Source organism: Cheilinus undulatus, linkage group 3, assembly GCF_018320785.1.
Source record: "Cheilinus undulatus linkage group 3, ASM1832078v1, whole genome shotgun sequence".
NCBI lineage: Eukaryota > Metazoa > Chordata > Actinopteri > Labriformes > Labridae > Cheilinus > Cheilinus undulatus.
The window spans coordinates 49,894,498-49,917,275 of record NC_054867.1 but is presented as its reverse complement, the minus strand read 5'-3'; the positions used below and the strand labels follow the sequence as shown (position 1 = coordinate 49,917,275).

Below are 22,778 nucleotides of genomic sequence, written 5' to 3'. Positions count from 1 at the left end.
TATTACTCACTCAGAAGAAACCTGGGGGGGGGGGGGGTTTAATTAGATTAAATGGAAAGGAACCCTTTACCACTTTGTCAAATTTACCCAGCTGGACAGGCACTTTATGGTGCTTTTATTTTTTTTTACGTTTTTCCACTGACAAAGCACTGGCTACTGGTAATACTGTAACATGTACAGTTTTGGCCAGTTACAGGGGGCCCTATATGTCACAGTTGATCAATGGACAAAAAAACCTCTGAAGGCACTGTGGTCAAGAAGGCAAGGTTAAGCTATCACTGCCTAGAAATACATGGAATACACAGTTATTAAAAGACGTGTGGAGAAAAGTCCAATAGTGACTTGAGAATTCTGATTAATTATTGTTAACTGTGCTGACCGGCTGTCTCATAATACTACTTAACAGATTGATGAAATCTGTTATGATGCTGACAAACGGAACCAAAACAACAAACATTCACCAGTGAGGGAGCGCTAAGTCCACAGGAAGTCCTGCCCTCGTGTTTCCGCTTCTTGTGCAACACTGGAACAGCGACGCAGCGAGAAAAGTCAAGGTAGACAGACTTACCGGAAAAAGCCGAAGAAAGCCAAACGTTGAAAAGATAAAAGCTTTTAAAACTGTGTTTATAAACTTAGTTCAAAGCCTGAATTTTTCATGATATCATATTACGGTAACTGTAACTAATCCTTTGTCGGTTTTAAATAATATTGTCTAAGCTGTCTGGGTTGTGCACCATGTGTACTAATCCTTTCACTTATTATCTTATGTAAGAGCTTGTGTGATATGAGTCATTTGCAATATGCTCTATAATATTTTGCTTGTAATTGGTGTATGCTTATTTGTTTAGTTGATGACAGTTTTTGCCCTGTTTTTAATCATCAAGAGACAATAGAGTGCATCAAGTTGTTTTGTAACACATTGTCTCATATAGTAGCATAGCTGAATGTATATGTTTCATGTCTTATGGTTAATGTGTTACTTACTTTTAAAACTGTAAATAACTCGTTCATAAATTCATTTACATTAAAGATATATAATCATTCAATAATTAGCCTACACCTTTTTCAGTATTAATTTACTTTGTAATAAATATATTGCACTCCAAAGTGCCACACATACTAATTCTTACATTCTTTTCTTTAATCAGATTTTATGACACAGCCAACAAAAAAGTTTTGTTGTGTTACTTTACACCAAGGGTGGGGAACTTGAGGCCTCTGGGCCTCATGCAGCATCCTTCCTCACAAAATTCTGGCCCATTAATCAATTTCAAATATCAATAAAATGTATAAAGGGAAAAAAAAGACAAAATATGCCATGGAAAATGTTAAACCTGGGTTAAAATAGACACTGCAAAAATTAAAAACTGCATTAGAGTGTGAAAAATGTGAAAATTTCTAAATTAATCTTTGATTACTGCTATAAGTTTTGCTTTTTGTGAGAATGGACAAGTGTTGGTATATGTAAAGAATGGATGGAAGGAAAAGTAGAAATTACAGTCAAATTATTTCTGTAAAGCTCTCTTATGCAGCAGGGATAATAAAATGTAGTTTTGGGGAAAAAAGGACTTTAATTTTTGGTAAATGTCCAATTTAGTTGAATGGCAAAGTTGCCTATATGTAATTTAACACAGTAAATTCTAACAAAACTCTAATATTGTTTATGCTGTTAAATAACAGGTTATTGTGACTGTCTACTGAGTGCCCAACAATTTTTATCAGTGTGGCCGCCTGGCAGTGAGAATAAAATAAATGTGGCCCTAAAGATATCCCTAAAGATATCAGTCATCATTCACTGTTTGACTGACTTGATTTTTTAAGCCACATGTGTATTCTGTAGTCGTTTACTCGGCACTGAACTGAGGCTTAATAAGGTTCCTTTTTATGTGTTGACAAAAATAGTTTTCGTTATCTTATTTTATTTTGAAAGTCACCACCGGAAGTATTCGTTGTCCGAACGTGTGAAGTGCCAGAGGCTGGTTTTGGTGTAACCTGGATGTAACTGACAGGCGGCAACGTTTACCAAACCAAATCAAACTTCGCCAACATCTGCAGACTTTTTTTGAATCGTGAACTATTTAATCTGCTTTCCTCCATTGAAACCAGTCGTTTAACTGGTTCAAACCGGTCTACGCTGGTGTTCTGGTTGCAGTCAGCGTGTTTGTTGTTATCAGAGGTCAGCGGGTCTCCAGGTGAAACCAGCACGCCGTAAAGATGCTTTCCCCGAGTAGGACCGTCTCCTCCCGACTGCTCAGGCCGGCTTCATGGATTCCTCTCCGGCTGGGGTCTGATGGTCGAGCCGCTAGCACTCTACAGAGAGGTAACGGCTGTCCGGAGAAAGTTAGCATGATTATTTAATTTAGCACAGATCAGCTAGCAGGAAGCTAATCCGAAAGTGACGCAGTTTAGTATGAGGACTGCAAACTTTTTAGGTAATTTGAGTTGTGTGATGAAATTAGAGATTTTTCACGATAGTGACAGGTATTTAAGACTGAAAGGCACAATAATACAACAAAAGTGCAACAATATTCTTAACTAAGCATTTGGGAAACTAGAATGCTTTATTGACAAATAATCATCTCACTTTATAAACTATGATACATAAGTCCCTGTTTTTCATGTTCTGATTTTACTTCAATATTAACTACAGTTAATCACATTTCTGTTATCAACACTAGTGGATAGTTTACTTTAATGAACATGTTATTTGGGCTGTGGGTGTTACAAAACAAGACATTTAGAAAGCATTATAGCAGAGAAAGAGATGGAGTATGGATGAATTCATACTGATGGTATGATGCTGGGACACTGGATACATAATACCAGTATTGATTGAATTTAATTGAATGTATTTATTTGATAAGAACGATGCAGTTTAAAAAAGTTTCATAACTATTATCACAGTTTTCTTTATAAAGGATAAGATCTGAGCAAATAATGGAAAAAAAATTCTGCATGTTAATTCATTTTAATTTTCTTTTAAACACGACTAACAATTTTTAATCTGGTGTTTGTGTTTTTGTAGTAAAACTTTGAACATTTTCTGAATAAATCACTGATTCTATGCCACTAAAATACCCATATCAATTTAAGTTGATCAGGAAAGATTATTGCTATACATTTTGTCTCATCAAATTGAATTTTCCATGTATTTGTTTTTTTTTGTTTTGTTTTTGTTTTTTTTTTGTTGTTTTTTTTTTTTTTTTGGTTGGGTATAGTTATGTACCTGATCAGCAGATATGTTTAATATATTTTGACTCAAAGAGAAGTTAATAAGCATAGTAATTTTAGGTGACTTTTCTATATCTATTACATTTCTAGACTTTAACTGTTAATTTTGATTTATGGTCTGTAAATGTATTAAAGGTACCAGGTGTAACATTTATAATAATGGTAGTTATGATCAGGGCTGGAAAGGGTATAAGGCCATTGTACTCAAGTAAAAGTACAGTTATTTTGGTTGTATTTTACTAAAGTAAGAAGTAAAAGTATTGATCAACAAAGCTACTCCAAAAAAAATAACTCATTTAGAGCTTCCTCAAGTACTGAGTGATTACTGAGTAGCTACTTATGATACCCAAGGGGGTTTTACAGTAAAATATGATCTTTTTCTTGATGTGCAATAACAAGAGAATAGAAAATCTCTGACCAGGTTCTTTATAGAAAGACATATCTCTCTAATAAAGTGAAATGCATCAACTGTTTTTGAATGCAATGGAATTTGAATGTAATTCTCTCACTGAGTGCTCAGACCTCCTTGTTTTGACTTAAAGTGTTTATTTTTTTTGCTAAGTACTAGATGCTTTTGAAATGTAGTGAAGTACAACACTTCCCTCAAAATACACATCAGTAAATATAAAGTTATTGCTTTGAAAAACTACTTGACAAAGTACAAGTACACAAAAAACCCACTCCATTACAGTAATGTGAGTAAATGCAATTGGTTTCTTTCCACCCTTGGAAATGACACCAGTTAGTGAATTACATCACATGCCTGGTTTGAGGGCTAAATATTGATTTGACATTCAACAGACTAAATGTTATTGATCAGCATCACTTTAGCTTAATGCCTTGGATTTGTGTGTTAGCTTCATATTTCACATCTGGCTAAATTCAAAACTATTGACCATGCTAAGTAACTTAGGGCCATATTTCTTAACTTTGTCATGGCAACTTTTAAAACTTTCCAAAATTTTAAATCACCACGGTCAAATTATATTTCTAAAAATTGGACATTCTACACCTTTATATCACTGTAAGGAGATTTGTGATGTGCTACTAACATATTTGACAAGATAACTTATAAAGCACTCTCTTGAAATAATTAAAACGCACACTTGAACAAGTTTGGGGGGGGGGGGGTGTATGATTCTAATACAGTGCATACTGACGCTAGCTTATTTGCTGACCCTGAAGCTGATGTGATTTCAGAAAAAGAGCATATGAGCAAATTTTGATTATTTCTATTGGGATAGCTATTAGATAACATTTATAGACATTCATGATTGAATTGAGAGTATTTTGAAGGCCCCCCTAATGTTGCAAGAATGGTCTATAGCTGCTTAACCTTCTAAAAGTGAATTTTTAGAGATATTTTTAAATCTTTGGTATGACAACAGATCAAGAACAGAGGAAACAAAGGCAGTATGCTGTGGTTGTATTGAAAGTAAATCTGCAGCTGAAACACTGGTTAACTGGCTAACTTCACTCCAGTTTCTCTGCACCACTTCACTGTTTAGTTCCTCTATTTTATTATAAAACCCCCACTATTTTACAATCTTTAGTCCAAGAATTGAGAGTATTTTGAAGGCCCCCCTAATGTTGCAAGAATGGTCTACAAAGGCTGACGTAGAATCATGCATTATCTTTCAAATGAATTTGGTAAGCCAGCTAATGGACAGTCATTTTTACGATATATGACTTCTGTAATGTTAACTACATAAGATGAGCTGGTTGGTTTCTTTGTAACATTTTAAAAAGAGATTTCTCAAATGTTAAGCTGATAAAGCACCCCAGTGTACCAGACAGATCTTTAGCTGGAGTCTGGAAGAACTGGCTGATGTAATCCACACAAGAAGACAGTGTTTTGTTTTTTGTTCTGCCTCTGTGTTGTCAGCAGCAGTTGTTTAAACTCTCTAATCTAGAGTTTGGCTTAAGGAGAGACTCCAGAGAGTACCACAAAAAAAAAAAAAAAGATTTCACTGAATTGTGTGTCAGTAATGTGCAGTCTAACAAACAAGAATGGGCTTTTTGGTTGTTATGTGACAGCATTTCAACAAAATAAATCAAATGTGTCAAGGAGACACACACTTTACATGTGAATTTAATTGCTAATAGCGTGATACTTGATGATACTGTGCTCATTTTTCAGAACCCTGGGGCTTTTCCAAACTTTACTGCTGTGTATGAATGACTCAGCAGAAACAGTGACCTTCCTGTGACATGAATCTGACTCTGAGTCAGACCCACACAGATCTAAATTTAGAGTAAACATGCTGAATTTTTTTCTGCAGAGTTGATAAAGAAGCAAGAGCTGGAAAAAGATGAGCTCCGCCCACTCTACATGGACTTCCAGGCCACCACACCCATGGTAACTGTTGTCAAAAAGACATTATATTATGTATTTAAACTTTAAATTTGACTTGTATATTAATCTAATGGCGGTTTAGTGGTGCTGCAATGTTGCGGTGGCCACCATCACTGCAGTGGCATTTCAGCATTTGCTGCTGTCTGCTGACTGTGACAGCAGTGTGGCTAGTTGAATAAAAAATATCAAACAGCTGCTAATAAAGGTACCTTAATCAGATTATCTCAATTTTTGTCTTATAAGACATAGTCCACTTCATGTACAATGACAGTCTACTTTGGGGAAATAAAGTAAAGAAAGCTTTACTATCCATAGCATGTTTTAAGTACTGCTTAATATAACATTATTCTACTGCAGTGACCATCAACTGGAGGCCCTGGAACATATTTGGCCCCCCAAAACTCCCCATCCAGCCTCCAAACGATTAATGAAAATGTTTGTAGGAAAAAATATGCTGTGCTGTGGTGTCAGGAGTTAATTGTCTATCAAATATAACACTTTACAACTGAAAAATATTGTCCCAAAGACCTTTAAGTTTATGGCATGTCCAGAAAAGATGCCCAAGGACAATGGCCCGATTTACTCTTATCACAGACAGCAGAGACAAGGAAAGATCCTGTTTAGTTTAGTCTTGGGGTAATGCAGCTAGTGATTGACTTTAAACTGTACAAGTTGAGGTCTAGCATTAATATAATAAGATCTGAACACAACTAATCCTTTCACTTCTCCAAGGTCTCCATGCCTGTTTCTGTTTTTTATCCTTGTTCATTTATAGTTAAACATTTGTGCTTGTGTGTAGGATCCTCGGGTGCTCGATGCCATGTTACCCTACCAGGTGAATTACTATGGTAACCCTCACTCAAGGACGCACGCCTATGGATGGGAAAGCGAAACGGCGATGGAAACCGCTAGAAAGGTAGAGACAGTCAGCTTATACAGAGAGAAAGATGGTTTGTTTAGAAGCAGCTCTAAACTTGTCAGATATATTTTTAATGTTTTCATCACAGAATACTTTATAGTGACTTGTAACTCTTTAGCTGTCACATTTATAATAACATTTGGAAAGTATCTACAATTTTAATGGTGCTGTGCAGTAAATTATTCTTTAAGTCTCCTTTTTAAGGAGAGACACTGACTGTATTTTCTGTCTGTCTGAGCAGCAGGTGGCTGATCTGATTGGAGCAGATCCACGAGAGATCATCTTCACCAGCGGAGCCACAGAATCCAACAACATGGCCATCAAGGTGATACTGCTCTCCATGTTTTTATCATTTATTCTTTTCTCCTGGTCAGCACACCATCTTTAAGACTGTTTTCAGTACTACCTTTTAAGGCTGTGGCTCTTTACTTCGTCATTGGTACAGAATAATTATTGAGATGAAACAGAAATGGACAGTTTATACATGAATTGCACAACTGTGATAATAAAAGACCTATCCACGTTGAAATCTAATAACCTTTCAAAGTTGTGTCACAAATTTACAAGCACATTTTGGTGTTTTTTGAAGTTCTAAAAGAGTGAACAGAATACAATTGACAGACAGCCACTAGCTTTAATACACTAACACCTCATTCATACATTATAACCTTCTAAAAGTGAATTTTTAGAGATATTTTTTAATCTTTTTGGTATGACAACAGATCAAGAACAGAGGAAACAAAGGCAGTATGCTGTGGTTGTATTGGAAGTAAATCTGCAGCTGAAACACTGGGTAACTGGCTAACTTCACTCCAGTTTCTCTGCACCACTGCACTGTTTAGTTCCTCTATTTTATATTAAAAAAAAACCACTATTTTACAATCTTTAGTCCAAGAAAAAGTTTATTTAAGATAGAAAAAGATAACTTTGCCACGTGTCATAATGCCTGCAAGCTTGATTGCCAAAACTGAAGACTAACAAAATAAATAAGTTCAAAGTTTATTCAAAAGTTAGATTACAAAAACAGCAAAAATTTACAATAGTTGCTTTGTTTTGAATCTGTTTGTACTGGTGTTTGATTAAGGAGGTTAGATATAACTGGATTTTGGACTCTGTGGTTCTCTGTTTTCTCACATTTAATACTGTCATGACAGTTTAGCTTTGGTACATTAGTCTTAATTTGAGTGTTAGTCTAAACTCTACTTGAAAAGAGTAGTGCAGATCCTTCAGAGTGGCCTTTGCCTTCTGATTGCAAAGCAAAGAATGTTTTTTTGTTTTCATGTTCTTTTTTGTTTAAAACACTGTTTAACCACTGCAGCAACCTTTGGCATTGATAAACAGCTTAGAGGTCAACTTGTGCAAAAAACTACATTCTTCATTGAGCACTGTGAAACTAAAAGCACACATAGCCAAAAAATCACTGTACATTCATCCTCTGCCAGTTTGTGATGTCAGTAATGAACCCTTACCTCCTCTCTTCTGCAGGGTGTTGCCCGGTTCTATCAGTCCAAAAAGCGTCATGTGATCACCACACAGACTGAACATAAATGTGTTCTGGACTCATGTCGAGTTCTGGAGGCTGAAGGATTCAATGTCACCTACCTGCCAGTTCAGCAGAACGGGCTTCTGGACCTGGAGGTACACCAGAAACACAGACAGAGCAGTCAAACAGCCTAATAATGTATTTTATGTACTAATTCTGTCAGTGTGTCTGTGGTTTTGTAGCTGTTGGAGGCCTCCATCCGCCCTGACACCTCTCTGTTGTCTGTGATGACTGTCAACAATGAGATAGGAGTCAAACAGCCCATCAAGGAGATCGGTAACCAAATATATAGTTTACTTCCATCCTTATAGTCAGATTGAATTAAACCACCCATGAAAAAATAACACATTCTTGTTTATAGGAATCTTACACAGGAGAGACACGTAATGATGACACATTTACGGAAATTAGGACAGGTTGAGAGCAGTGTGAGGAGTATTTTAGAATATGTGAATTCTACACAAGAGAGGAAAGGCATTTTCAGTAGAATGACAGAGAATTAAACCTGGCTCATTTATGCATTAATTTCATCTGTTTTCCGTCCGTTCTCTCAAAGCTTATGGATACAGCTCAAACATTGCAATATCACCACCAGTCGTGGGGCAGTGTTGAGCAATGCAGCCAACAGTGCAACCAAGAGTAGCAAACGCAGCAAAGGATGCATTTAAAAGGACTTAATCAAGTTTTCTGAGGGAATATAAATGTTAGCTCATCTGGGCACAAAGACAGACAGCCACCAGAGCACAATTGAACAGAGGACGGTACGTTCTTTCTTTACTCTATGGGACGAAGGAGCAGCATCAAAGTAGCTCAGTGAGAGACGGCGACCTCTAGTGGGTTCGTTTTTTCAATCTCCACCCCTACATAATAGACGCCTGTCAGTATAAATGAGCGTCAAGTGTGGCAGTAATGCAGCAACATGGATGCTAGCTGCTGTAAAACACCAAAGAATAAGATCTCTTAAATCCTTCCTACGTCAGTGGTATCTGACCTTTTTCCTTGAAGTCTCCCTTACTTGTATCTAATAAAAGCTCAGCCCTCCATGACCCACATGTAAGGAAAAAGTGAAACACTGCTCTTAAATATTGTTTTATTTATAAAACACACAGAAAATGGGTCTACATTTGTTATTCTTACCAAAAGACCTTTGAATAAACCATTTAATGTTTTATTCTGATTTTGAATAATACGTGCTAATCTATTTTTGACAGACTCAGAGAACTCTCGACATCTTTGGCAACCCAGACCAGTGCTCTATGTTTTTAGAGAGAGCCTCTAAGTAGATTCACGTTTTATTCAAATGTATAAGTCAACTCTCACAACTCTCTGCAAGACTTTTGGTTATGTTGATATTTTTTGATATCCCATGTTTTAAAATGATCCCAACTCCATTATTGAAAAAATCTAGAACGTCAAAAAGTACCAAAGTGACAAAAAACACACACCTTCAGTCATACTATCGGTCCAGAGCTTCTGCACAAGAAAGAGAAAAAACCCCGTCTTCATTTTACTGACTGACTCCACTATTCCAAATAACTATTTAACTGATTACAGTTACCAGTGGTTTTCCAATACTTCTTTTTGTGTAACCCACTGTGCTAACATTTCCTCTCATGATCACCCATGAAAACAGATCATAGTTTGTCCAGCAGATGACTTCTTCTGCACAGTAAAATGTTTTGTTTGATTCAGCAGTTAGATTTACTAAATATAAGCATTAAATTGATTGTATACACCAGATGAATGCTGGCCATTTATTCTGTACCAAACATTACTAATGTCTTAGCCAGTTTTTGATGATTAAAGACATTAAATTACTTAACACTGAGTAATTGCTACTACTTTTTTGTTGTGATATCAAAACATGCATCAGAATTCTTTGCATTTTATAAGTATTACATATTTTGAATATATGATATTTTGAAATTCTGGCATGGTGTTAATCATTCTTACCTTTACCTTTCTCTTCCAAAGGTAAGATTTGTCGTGCCAAAGGCATCTTCTTACACACGGATGCTGCTCAGGCTGTTGGGAAAGTTCCCATCGACGTTCATGACTGGAAGGTCGATCTGATGTCCATCAGTGGTCACAAGATCTACGGACCCAAAGGTTTGCAATACTATAGATATATACACAACATGAGATTTGTTAGTTAATTGATGTGTTATCTTGAACATGTAAAATGACAACATGAAAGCTGTCAAAGAGAAACAAACAAATGAACAGCGAGAATAAAATCTGCAAGCAATTCAGCATCTCCGTCTACAGCAGCAAATAATGTAGGAAGAATTTGAAATGTCTTTGATCCTACCTTTTCATTTTTAGTTAATTTAAAGTAGATTTAAAAGAACTGTAAAAGCAAGACCCTTAAGTTATGTGGTATATTTCACATTGCAGTAAAAACATTAAGAAATAGAATAAAATTGGTCTGTTGAACTTTTATGAAGTGCTTCTTGCGAAAAAAAAAACCTTCACAATCCTAACCAGAATCCAAGATATTGAGGACTGTGAGATTTCACAGATAAACTGTCAAAGAAGTAAAGAGAAGTTTTTCTTTTTTAAAGGAAAGCGTAGTTTCTCTGTTTACATGGCAATAGATATAGCAGTGTCTTTAAAGTAATGTGATGAGCTTAGCCGCAGAAATTTAATCACAAATGTATGTGTGTCCAGGTGTGGGTGCTTTGTATGTGCGCCGCCGGCCCCGAGTTCGTCTGGAGCCTCAGCAGAACGGGGGCGGTCAGGAGAGGGGGCTGCGGTCTGGCACTGTCCCCACCCCGCTGGCTGTGGGGCTGGGAGCCGCCTGCAGCATCGCCAAGCAAGAGTTGGAGGTAAAGAAAAAAAACAGGAGACTCTAAAAATACACGGTATTTAGAAAAATGCACACCTCACAATCTGGAGACTTAATGTATGACTACATTTCTCCGTCTTTACATGCAGTATGATCATGAGAGAGTGTCCATGCTGGCTAATCGTCTTGTCCAGAAGATTATGTCAGAGATCCCTGATGTCATCATGAATGGAGATCCGCAACAACGCTACCCTGGTACAAATACGCACAAGCCCACCCTTACACAATCCACTCCAATGATTGTAAGAGAAAGCTCTTCCTATAGAAGGAGGAGATTTATTATCTTAATGTTTCTTTAGGCTGTGTCAACCTGTCGTTTGCCTACGTGGAGGGAGAGAGTCTGCTGATGGCCCTGAAGGATGTTGCTCTGTCATCTGGGAGGTGAGCACAGGAAGACATTTGAACTGTAAAACAGTCAGGTCTGAAGATTTACTTTTCTTAACACCTTTTCATAAAAAATAGTTTAATGATATGCCATGTAGGCTTGGCATGATCGTGACTAATTTTAGTCTGAGCCCTAACAACTGACTGTAGTGACTGAAAAATAAGCAACACAGGACTAGACATTTCATAATTTGCAGCATTTAAAACATTCTGTTTGCAAATGATTCATGAGGAGGAAACAACTTCAGTGGGGTTGTTAAACCTTAAGGGTACACAGGCTGGCAGGAGTTTTAACTTTTTTGACTTCCGTAAAAGAAAAAATTAAATATTTGCCTGTGTGCTCACAGTGCCTGCACGTCAGCGTCTCTGGAGCCATCGTACGTCCTAAGAGCGATCGGAGCAGATGAAGACCTGGCTCACTCTTCCATCAGGTGAGAACCTTTCATCATGAAATGGCAAAATTTTGATAATCACAATGCTGGTTTTAAAACTGTAACCAAAATTATCATGTTAATCAAGCAACCGTTGTTTGTCTCTGGTCTTGTTTATGGTCCGTGTTCAAATGAGGAATAGACGAAGGATAATAATTGTGGTTATGCTAGAAAAAATTGCTGAAATTTAAAAGAAATCTTTATCAAAATTGTAAAGCAGAGAGATTTTCTTATTTTAAATTCATGGTTAAAATGCACACAAATGTGCCTCAATAGCTGCTCCCTTAACTTGTCTCCTCTTTTTTTAACATTAGTGGAATAATAAAACCTCATGTGTTTTTTTGTATATATCAGATTTGGAATTGGCAGATTCACCACAGAAGAAGAAGTGGACTACACAGCAGAGAAATGCATCCAGCAGGTCCGCAGACTCAGAGAGATGAGGTAAGACCAGCTCTTCAATGAGTGGGAAAGTTCAGTTTCTGTTATTATTGATATTATCCATTTTAGACAGAAGATGGAATATAACTTTGAGTTAACTCCATTCTCAATTTTTACCTTTCAACTTAATTTAAAGGAACTTTTTAAAGTGTAAGTTCTACCTGTAACATTCTACAGTCATATGTCCATTAACAACACAGGTGTGTATCTTGTTGGGCAGTCCATGAGTCTTAACAGCATGCCCTAATTTCATGTGACATGAGCGTCAGTGACAAAATCAGCTTACATTGATTCATGTTGTAGTATCCTGACAGCTTGTGAGTGATGCAGCATGATGCAGCACAATTTTTCTGCCCATTGCTCCTATTTTCCTCTCTGCTGCTCGTGTTGTCATGGAAAGGCAAGTTTATTTGTAAAACACATTTCAGCAACAAGGCAATTCAAAGTGCTTCACACAGGACACCAAAACACAATTACAAATGGAAAAAGAAACAACAGAAATATTTAAAAGGTGAAACAGTGGGTAAAACAGCCAATGCAACCCGCTATCTGATCCCATTTCACTTCAGTGGTTTTGGACTCACGGGAGATAATTATCTCTTAAAATGTCTCTTCCAGAGATTTTATTTTTTTCCCACACAACGAAGCCTAAACACGTGTTAACGTTAACACTTTGTGCCACTAATGACAACAGAAAACTGCCCCAAAACTCAATTTATGACAGAATTTCAGCGTTAACACTCAGCCTCGTCAAAGAGTGGCGGATAACTGCCTTAATACCGATGTTGAGGATGGACAAAGAACAAGGAAAGAGGGAGATGACAAGGCATAAGGAGTGTTGGACAGGATTTTTTCTTTGATTTTCTTTCACTTTTCCTTCTTAGCAGAGCTTGTAAGCCTTCTTTAAAGCTTAACATCCATATACACAATTCATGCTGAGCCCAGACTTATATCAACACAGCTCACAGCAGTCAAATGCTTGTCAATACAAAGCACCATACCTCTGTCCCTCCACATTCAGAATAAAGGCAGTAGAAGTATTTTTGTTCACCAGGGGAAAACTGAAATTTACAGGGCAGTGAATGAAATATTTAACGAATGCAGGACAGCAAGCTTGTAAATAAATTGATGATGTGATAAAACTGTGATCAAAATGTGGCAAAATTAGCTCTGGATATTAATCAAATAAGCACAGCTTTAAGAGAGTATTAAAGGCTCAATAATTTCAATTTTATCACTTGAATGTCTTCATTAATAGTTAATGATTACTCCTATAGTTGATGCATTTTTTAGTTGAGTACTCACAAGAATTTAGAACATTCTTCAAAGCCAGAAAAATCCTTCATTCACTCGTTCTCTTATTCATCAGTCATTTCTGCATGAAGATGAAAGGTAGAGAAATGCTGGGACCTCCGTTGCTTTCCTTTGGTTTTGAATCGACGACTCTGGTCAATAAAAAATCTGCACTGTGTGAGGTGTTTTCAAAACTGTAAAACCACTGTTTTCATTTAATGAATGACCTTCACAAAATGAGGGTGAAAAGCTGTTAAAAGTGGTCCTCCTGGTTTGGGCTACAAGGGATCCCAAAATGTTTTGCTAGTAACTTGCAGCTGTTCTCCATGCCTTATAAATTCTCTGTCTGTGTCTCAGTCCTCTGTGGGAGATGGTTCAGGACGGCATCGACCTGAAGAGCATCAAGTGGACCCAGCACTAGACTCCTCTCACTTCCTGTTTACTTCCCAGCTGGCAATGACAACTACAACAATGACAACGACGATGATTCCTGGAGAATTCTGGGAAATAGACCAGCTTTTCCTTCCCGTACACAAACACGCACAAACTTCCTGTCCGACTTGAAGTCTGTTAGTAGCCGTCACTCTGTGTCTCTGTAGAAGCTCCTCCAGTTGCTTTCTCAGGAGATGTTGCTCAGAGAGTTGACCAAAATGCGGCAACCTCTGCATGTTGTTGTTGTTCTTTTGCACATATTCAGCTCATGAGGGCCAATGTGTTGCTTGTGTTGAGCTGTCAGAGTCCATGACACCTCAGTCCTGTATCACAAAGTCAGGTCAGCTCAGTCAGGCTAACGTTGATGGTGTCTTTGAGCTAACTTCAGCTTTATTTGGATTAAGGTCTGAGTGTTTTCACATGAAAGACTAGTTTTTAAATACAGCTGATCATATGTTACATCATCAGCGCAATTCAATACTGGAAGTTAAATGTGAGGCAACCAGCATTAACCCATAAATACTCTGTGATAAGAATACATTATAGACTAATATTCATGTTTATATTTAAAGCAAGGGTAGGGGTGCAAAGATGTGGGACTCCAATGGCATTTTTTGACTCCTGTCTTACATATTTGTGTGAAAGATCAGCTTCCTTTTAGTATTAATACTATCCATTCTGGGCAAATGTTAAGGTTTTTACACAGTTGTCTGGTTCATACCCACTTTCACCTTGAATTTGATTATATGAATAAAATCTGAATATTTCTAAAGGAAATGATGATCAGAAGAGGGAAAACAAGACCCAAGGTGTAGTTAAATCATATGTCTGAACCATTGTGTCCAGCTGTTGCATGGCTACCCAAAAAGCATATTTCATTGAAACTATAAGATACTGGAGATGAAATGGGATGAAATTTAAAGCTGGGTGTAAACTGCATAGCTGAGGCAGCAAAGTTAATTACAACAGAGGCACTGATGCATTTGTTTTTACTCATAAGTACATTTCTCTGTTTTCCTCGAGATCTAGACTTTTTTATTTTGTTACATTAAAAAAAGCTGGTTTCCTGGAATAACTATTTTCTTGAGATAACAACATAAATAAGTTGAGATCTTGAGAAAGCAACTGGAAATCTTTGATTATCATGGGAAAATAAGGATGCATGTGCACTTAGGGCTTCCCTAACTTAAAGGAGTCAGCAAGTCTGCTTAAGACTTTCCTCAAGAAACACAACATTTTAAGAGCTTTTCTGTGTTGAAAGCTAGCAGGAGGCTGGTTTACCCACATCACACTGCAAAAACTCAAATCCAAGCAAATGAGTTCGTCTAATTTCTGTGCAACAATAACTTTTTACACAATTTGAAGCCATATTGGTTTAAAACTGCAGAATAAAATCTTGTTTCAAGATTTAAAGAAAAATCAGGCCTGTATTTCTTGAAACTCGTAAAAATATCTGCCTAGGGGCAAGGATTTTTTATTGTTGAGATCTTGGAATGTGATGTACGTAAAAAATATAGATATCTAATTTCAAGCTCTCAAGGTAAAGCTTTTATTGAGTACAGTCAATTCACAGTTGAACTTTTGGGTTTTACTTCTTGAAGTAGAATGTTTTGTGAGATTTGAGCTTACAGTAAGAGTAATTATAACTTTCTTAAGGTTATATTTTGGGAATTTTGCCTTTATGTGGATTGGACAGCTGAAGAGCGTCAAGAAATAACAGGGGTACACATACACCAGGATCTGGACTCAGTCCTGAGACTCATGTGTCAAGAACTGTAGCCTGCATTCTACCAACTGAGCTAAACTGGCACCTGGAATTAGAAGGTTTTTGATAAGAAATTAGACCAACACTTGCTTATTGTCAAATTTTCAGTGCAGTCACGAGAAGATGATGAACCACTTGGTTTGAGTCATGTTTAGGGGGTTTTGTTGGATTTTCAGGTGTGAGAAGGGAGATGTGGGATTTTACTAATCACATCTTATTTAGGTCCATTTTAAAGGCACAAGTTACTGGCTTGGATACTGATTTTTAAAGATTCTGGTCCTAATGCCAAATTTGCTCAAGCATGGAGCAATCACAGTACATTGCATCTCAATGTTCCTCTTACTTACCCTGAAAAAGCAGCTTAAAAAGTCCCTCTGAACAGCACCCAGAGAACTTTATTTGTATCGTTGTAACCATGAATACAGCTCCAGAAATAATAAGTGACCCCTTCATAAGCATGTTCTTTCTCTTGTTGTGCCATTTGAATATTTTTTTTTTAATGAAATGAACATTTTTTGTGTAACTGTAAACAACACAACTCCCAATCTCTAAACAAAATGTTCTCATTTATGTGTTTTATTTGAAGAAACTGACGTTCTACCAAGAAAGCAAAACGCTGCCATATTTGTTAAGACCTAACAAGTTTCTATTCTTTTTTGAAAAACTGAGCAGTAACGTTTTAACTTGTGAAGAGTTCAGAGATCAGTGTGTGCTGGATTAATGTTGGAATATTTGGTTTATGGCTGCCTAAACAGCAAATCCTGCTTTGTGATACAGGCTTTAAATAAGCATCCAAGATTTTAAGCAACAAAGAGGAACAATGGTTGGTGTTGCTTGAGTGAGACGTAGGATGACAGCTGAAAGCAGCAAAGCTAAAACTCTGGATTTTACAATTAATTTCTAATTCTTTGAGTCTGACCTTTCACTTGCTGAGTCATAAATTCTCTCCCACTCTCTTCACATGTGATATAAACAGCTCTCTCTTTCTCCAAAGCTCGCCGTTTTTCTTCCCACATCAGTGTTCAGTAATCTGTAGCATCACGTCAGTGTCTCAACAGAGGTTCTCAGTGAAAATCCAGACAATCATAGTGTTAGCCATCATGTTTTAGTTATTTTTCAAGTCTCGAACACTCTACAAGACTGCATCTTTACAAGACAAAACTGCCAGTACCTTAAAGTCATAACACAAAAATCTGAAAAACATGTGTTGATATGTTTGGGTCTCTGTTCTCACACTGTGGAGGATTTTTAAAGTCTTGTATTGTGTTCCTGGACTTAATCAGCTGAGCCTAAAATGTCATATTTATTAAACTCCTGCATCTACTGTCTTCTACTGTTACTCCTGTCTTAACACATTATTCTCCAATAAAATGCTGCTTCATGGTTATGCAATGAACTTTAGTCATGTTTTTTTTTTTTTAATTTATTCTCTTGTCTTGGGATATTTAAATCAATATTGTAAAGGGTATTTTAATGATTTGTAATGTTAAAGCATCAAATCTTAGACAAACCTATAGCTCTACAGTCATTTTCAACCATAAGAATTACAAGAAAAACAGAGCAACTGAGACTGGCAAATGCTGACGTTAAAAATCCTTTTGGAGGTCTCAAAAAGATGTAAAAGTCGTGTTTCTATGTCTCAGCACTGTAAACATGTTGATTAAAAGATGAAGATGAACCATAAACCATGTCTGTTAATTAAATACACATAATACATGTAAAGAAATCCATGTGTTTCGCCTTGATGAGCTAGAAGGGGGCGATGTTGCTCTGATGTCAGGGAAACTCTCGCATAATCTCACGTGGTATCGCGATATTTGCGCCGACATTTCGTGCCGTAGCAGCCTGCAGAGAGGAGAAGAGAAGAAAAGATCCCCGTTCATGAGATAAACCTCAGAGGTTTTTGTTGAAATTTCTCGGTAAGAAATCAGCAGCGGCAGACCGCTCAGTTATGCACTTACACATTGAGTCAGGAGTCGTTAAAAGTGTGCATATTGCTCGTTTCTTCTCTTCAACACACACACACAAAGCAAGGTTCACAACGAGCTAGGTGGCTAATGAAGCGTTAGCCCGCTGGTAGCTAAGCCTAGCTACTTTTTGTGCCTCAGCTGTGGAAAAGCTAGTTAAATGGGACTGTCTGAAGCTCGCTGAAAGTTTATATGTCGATTAATTTGTATTGTTTCTGTTTGCAATCAATGCAGTACCACCTTATAAAGGCTTCGACCAATTATTTAAAAATGTTGACTCGTAAGAGACGGTTCCTTTCAGCAACCGTTAGCGAATTAGCTAACCATCAGAACTTTTCCACTCATCTTTTTGGATATTAATCAAAAGCTGTTGTCACCGTTCATTCATGAAATTGACTGATGTGGAGATTTGTATTTAATCTTTTATTCAAGGCTCAGTTTATGTAGGTTACGCTGCGAACTAACCGCAACGTTAAGTTACGCCCCTAGTATTGACGTCACACTGTCATAACGTCAAGATCTGTCGATTTGAACAGGTAGCAGATGATTGAAGAAGGATACAGTTATCAAAGTGACAGGCCTAGTTTTTTTAAACTATTGACTGACTTATACATGAGCCCGCAAAAGTAAATGATTTCTTTGTTTTAACCTGGCGTTCTGGCTTAAAAAGTAATTTTACAACAGCGGTTTGGAAATAACAAAATAAATAGTTTTAATGTTCAACATGTAGAACTTAAACTTAGGAGATATACAGGATTTATTCCTTCCTCATGATGCAATCTATAATACCATTACTGTGTTCCCCGTATGACTTAATCATGGTTTATTTAACTGCCCAAGCCCAAGTTAGACACAAAGTTAGTGATTCTATGAGCAAATGCTATTTTTCAATTTCAGGTCTGTTTAAGTTATTACAAATGTTACATAACCGTTTTTTAAAATAGATTAAAGTAGGCTAATACACAGGTGGAGAGGAAGGTTGCACTTTACATCAATGAAGATCAGTAGAGTGCTTAGTCCAAGCTCAAAAATGTATTCCAAGGTTTAAAAAAATGTCATCAGATCTCAAATTTTAATTAACGGAGGACAAACACAATCCTGGCATTTTACAATTAATTTTGTTAGCATCAAGATTTAAAAAAAATGCAAACATGTTTGTCTGGTTTATATGGAGCTCATGATTAGGCCTATATAATACAATTATTCATTGACGTTACAACATCTGCACTTCATGCATACATGAGCCTGAAGACTTGTAACACTGAGAAAAAGGCAGTAAATTGATATAAATAACTGAAAAAAACATGGATAAGTAAATATTGAAATATAGTAACAATAAATGTAGGGATGCACAATATTGGATTTTGGCTGGTATTAAATATGTGGATAGTTCGAAACTCATTCTTTATAATACTGATACTGATACGTACAGCATTCACCACAGTAATCGTGATTATTTTATATTCATGATTGTGAGAAGCTAAAATTGTGATTGAACTTAAAACTCGGTTACTAAAACACTTAAGCATTTGTTTATTATGTGAGCTAGATAAACTGGTGAAATAATTGGGTTTTTTCCTTCATAACTTTTTTGAAAAGACTAAAGCAAAGCTTTAAAAAAGAAAAAGTTGTATATGTTGTATTTACAAATGAGGCAATACATTCCCCCCTTTCTATATGATGGCGCTAGTAAATGCTTCAACAACTGACATCAAACAGGAGGAGGCAAAAGCAGATACTGCTCCCTGCATATTAAAAAAGCAGTGAGATATATGTTTTTGTCATTTTAATTTAGATTATCCATGGTTTTATAGTTTTGAATATTTCAGATGTGTCGTTGCTGAAAACCTGAATAGCTGTCCATGTCAAGTAATGTACATAAATTCCAAAGGCCAGGACATAAAAAAATGATAGCTTGAAATCACATTTCTCTTGTATTACTTTGTGGCAGTGTTTCTAAAATACATTAATATTGGTAAAGGTGAAGCAATTCTGTAGATCTGTAATTGATTTGAACGTGAACTTAACCAGCTAGTGGATGATAATTACTTTCCACTGCAAATTTATTTAAATCCACTAAGAGTAGAACCTTGTCAGGTTAATCATTTAACTTATATTTGAGAAGTGCTGAATGTAAGCAGTCTGATGTATATTCTACCTGTTGGTAATCTGCATTAATGGAAACTGTCATTGCATGGAGATTGACTGATTTCTGATTGTTCATGTAATATGAAGAAGGCTTACAGTGTTTTGAAATAGGTGAAGAGATGAAGTCTTGACTGCAGTAAAAAAGAAGGTTCTGGACCTCCCTCATCATGTCAGTTCCTGCCAGAATTCCCTGTATGTTGAGATTTGAGCTCTGAGTTGACTAGTGTGTATAGATGTCTGAATTTGTTACCTAAAATGTTTCTGTTGTTGCATTCAATGCTTTCTATTTCTCTTGTTCGGCTCCTTTCTTTTGCTGTGTTTTTAAATTAAAGTAACACATGGGCAGTTCTGCATTTAAGCTATGACCAAAGGCAGTGTTTTAACTCTTTATTTCTGAAGTTAACATATGGAAACTCTGTGTCTTGTGTTTCTGCCTGTTTGGAAGATAATTTGTCTTTTTTTTGCTGGATGTGGTTTCTTGTACCTTTTGTGTTGCAGCTTCTGTTGAGCCTTTTAAGCAATCTGGATTCTGTGGTTGCCTCTGACCATTAATTAGCTGCCACTGTTTCATCTGTAGCTCTATTTTATCTTATTGTTGTCTGTTTCACATGGACTTTTATCAGGCCAACACCCAGAACTAACAGGACAAGGAGGAATCCATTAAAAGGTCAATTTTGAAAGACGATTCGCTGAGCGTTCACTTCAGTTTTGGTGGAAACCATCTTTGCTGAGGCACTGAAATTGGCCATAACTTTGGCAACATGGATGATTTTGCATTTTGTTGATTGTTGAGAGCTGCAGTTAGCGGCCCTACCAAGACTGAAGATTTATAATGTTTTGTTGTAAGCATTTTCTGACATGCAACGTCAATGAGTTGCAGATGGGTTGAAATGTCAGAGTTAAAGGAGATGTCCATAGTGGACCATGTTACAGTTTTGACTAGAGCCTGACTGATATGTTGTAAATGATTGAAGTTAACAGATGGATAAGAAGTCTTTTTCAGAGCTTGTTACTGTATATTAATGTAACTTGTACTACATAGCGCTCTGACTTTATATTTAAATCCTCTGAGCACTGTCTGTAGCTCATTTAGCAGGTTATCACTGCTATACCTAGAATGGTTCACAATAATCAAGTATAATGTTAAGTTCTAAGAAGTGATTACCAAACAAACAAACCTATCTAAAAATATCCTTTTTTGAAGTAAATTTGGCCTTTAAATCAATCTCAAAAATTTCACATTGGTCCGGCTCAAGTTAAACAGTCCAGGATTGAAGAAACTTTGAAGATTTGGCTCAATAATATGAGGTGTTGGTGAAGCGGAGGACTTTGGAAATGGGGAGCATTGATCCGCCTCCTGTCCAGTTGAACTTGTTCTTTTAAAGCAATGTAAGCTAAATGTTTTCCTGCACTTCACTTCTGTTTGCTTTCTCTTCTGATTGGCTGTTGTCTTTGGTGCTGTGCTCGCTATCACTTTCTGAAATTGCTGATCTGGTTTTCCTTGTGCTAAGTTTGCTCTGGTTGATGTAATGCTAATGTTGCGCTGGTTGACTTGATGCCAATGTTGCTCCTGTTCACATGTACCTGAAATTGCTTTCATCAAATATTTATGATGCTGCTCTTTTTGCTCTGGTTGATATGTGACTGCTTTTGCACCTGTGAACTTGATGCTAATGTTTTGTTGGTAATTTATTACAGATCTGCTGATTGAAAGATTGCTCGCTTGGTGGTGGTATACAGTTGTTGAAGCTTTGCCTGCTGATTTGGTACTGGCTGAGGATTAAGGAAACTGAAGGTGCAGACCTACTTATCTTTGACGTGTTGCTGGCCGCCTGGTTGCCAAAAAGTCCCTTGGTATCTCCAGGGTGTTGTTGGTTGGTTGGTTGGTTGGTTGGTACTTGTTTGTTCCTCAGCATGAAAATTTGTTTTGTTGTAGTTAAAAACGGTCAGTTTTGGACTGTTTAATCTTGTAATTGGTGAGACCCTTAAGTTATTCTTTCCGTCTGTGTTTAGGTTAAAGGAAATCTTTCCTTCTAATTTGGTCATATCATACATCACTGTATGTTTTTTCTAAATATGAAACTATTTAAATCTGCATAAAAGCTAGTGACTGACATGATGATATACATGCGATGCCATCTACTAAAAACTCCAACCTTTGAAGTAAACAATAAACTTAGTATCAGTTTGTTTGACTGTCAGTTTGAATTCCATCCATGAATTTCCATGTTTTCTGACCCTTTCACCAGGTTTCAGTGTCCCGCAGAACTCTTCTGTTTAACAGGGAAACTATACACAGCTTAGTTGCATTGGTGAGTTGAAAGCTGCATGCAATTCATCAAGCTGTATTTAAATATCTTTGTACCGCATGGTAGACAACAGCGATTGTTAATGTAGGCCCAAGCTGCACACATTTCTCAGTAATATTCAGATTGGTTCTTGTGAGACTGAAAGTCTTCAGTAATCTTCAAATACATTCAGTTGTACTAGGTGTTTGTATTTGATACCAAATTATCTGTGTCAAATTCCAGCAACTTAAGATATCTTCTTTTGGTGTTAGATGCTGTCAGACTGTCTGGCAAGTTCTTGACTTGAAGCGTACTGTAGACTTAAATTTTCAACACGAATTCCAACAAGAGGCTGTTGTATATACTAGCATAAGGCCAAGCTGGCCCCACAAGGGAAGGGATCATCAGCATCAGGTATTTCAAAGGCCTAGATCATCTTTATAATGTGCTGAGCAATTTAAAAACAGTGAGTTTTAAGTCGAATAATTTGGGCTTCTCCAAGAGGTATTCGAATTTTGCCAGCCTGTATTGCATGCTTGCCTCTGGGCAAGAAAAACTAATACAGTTAGCTAGCTAGCTAAATCTTGGGTTGGACTCAGCCATGAATAAAACATATGAAACATATCTTACCCTGCTTTGTGTGTTTATGGTTGTGTGGATGTGCAGGTTTGCATTTATATACAGCGGGTGACAAATTAAAGGAAAAACCTGATAATTGACCCTCACTGTGAG

The 22,778-nt window shown here is 36.8% G+C and overlaps 2 protein-coding genes across 5 annotated transcripts in view; both read left to right on the top strand.

The window, feature by feature from the left end:
- Positions 1-1,967: 1,967 nt before the first annotated feature.
- nfs1 (NFS1 cysteine desulfurase) lies at positions 1,968-17,039 on the top strand. Its single transcript, XM_041782875.1, has 13 exons — positions 1,968-2,320; positions 5,514-5,590; positions 6,387-6,503; positions 6,748-6,831; positions 7,992-8,144; positions 8,232-8,325; positions 10,024-10,158; positions 10,720-10,877; positions 10,987-11,092; positions 11,197-11,278; positions 11,629-11,712; positions 12,067-12,156; positions 13,804-17,039. The coding sequence occupies exons 1-13, from the start codon at positions 2,215-2,217 to the stop codon at positions 13,865-13,867; spliced, it is 1,350 nt and encodes a 449-aa protein (XP_041638809.1). The 5' UTR covers positions 1,968-2,214; the 3' UTR covers positions 13,868-17,039.
- Positions 17,040-17,472: 433 nt separating this feature from the next.
- Positions 17,473-22,778, top strand: part of cpne1 (copine I) — a 29,646-nt gene continuing 24,340 nt past the window's right edge. For 2 of the 4 annotated variants that reach the window (XM_041783142.1, XM_041783140.1), the window contains exon 1: positions 17,473-17,562. The gene's annotated coding sequence lies outside the window, so the exon portion shown is untranslated. Of the gene's footprint in view, positions 17,563-19,957; positions 19,982-22,007; positions 22,071-22,778 lie in introns of those variants that run through there. The other 2 variants (XM_041783139.1, XM_041783141.1) reach the window with 2 other exon arrangements.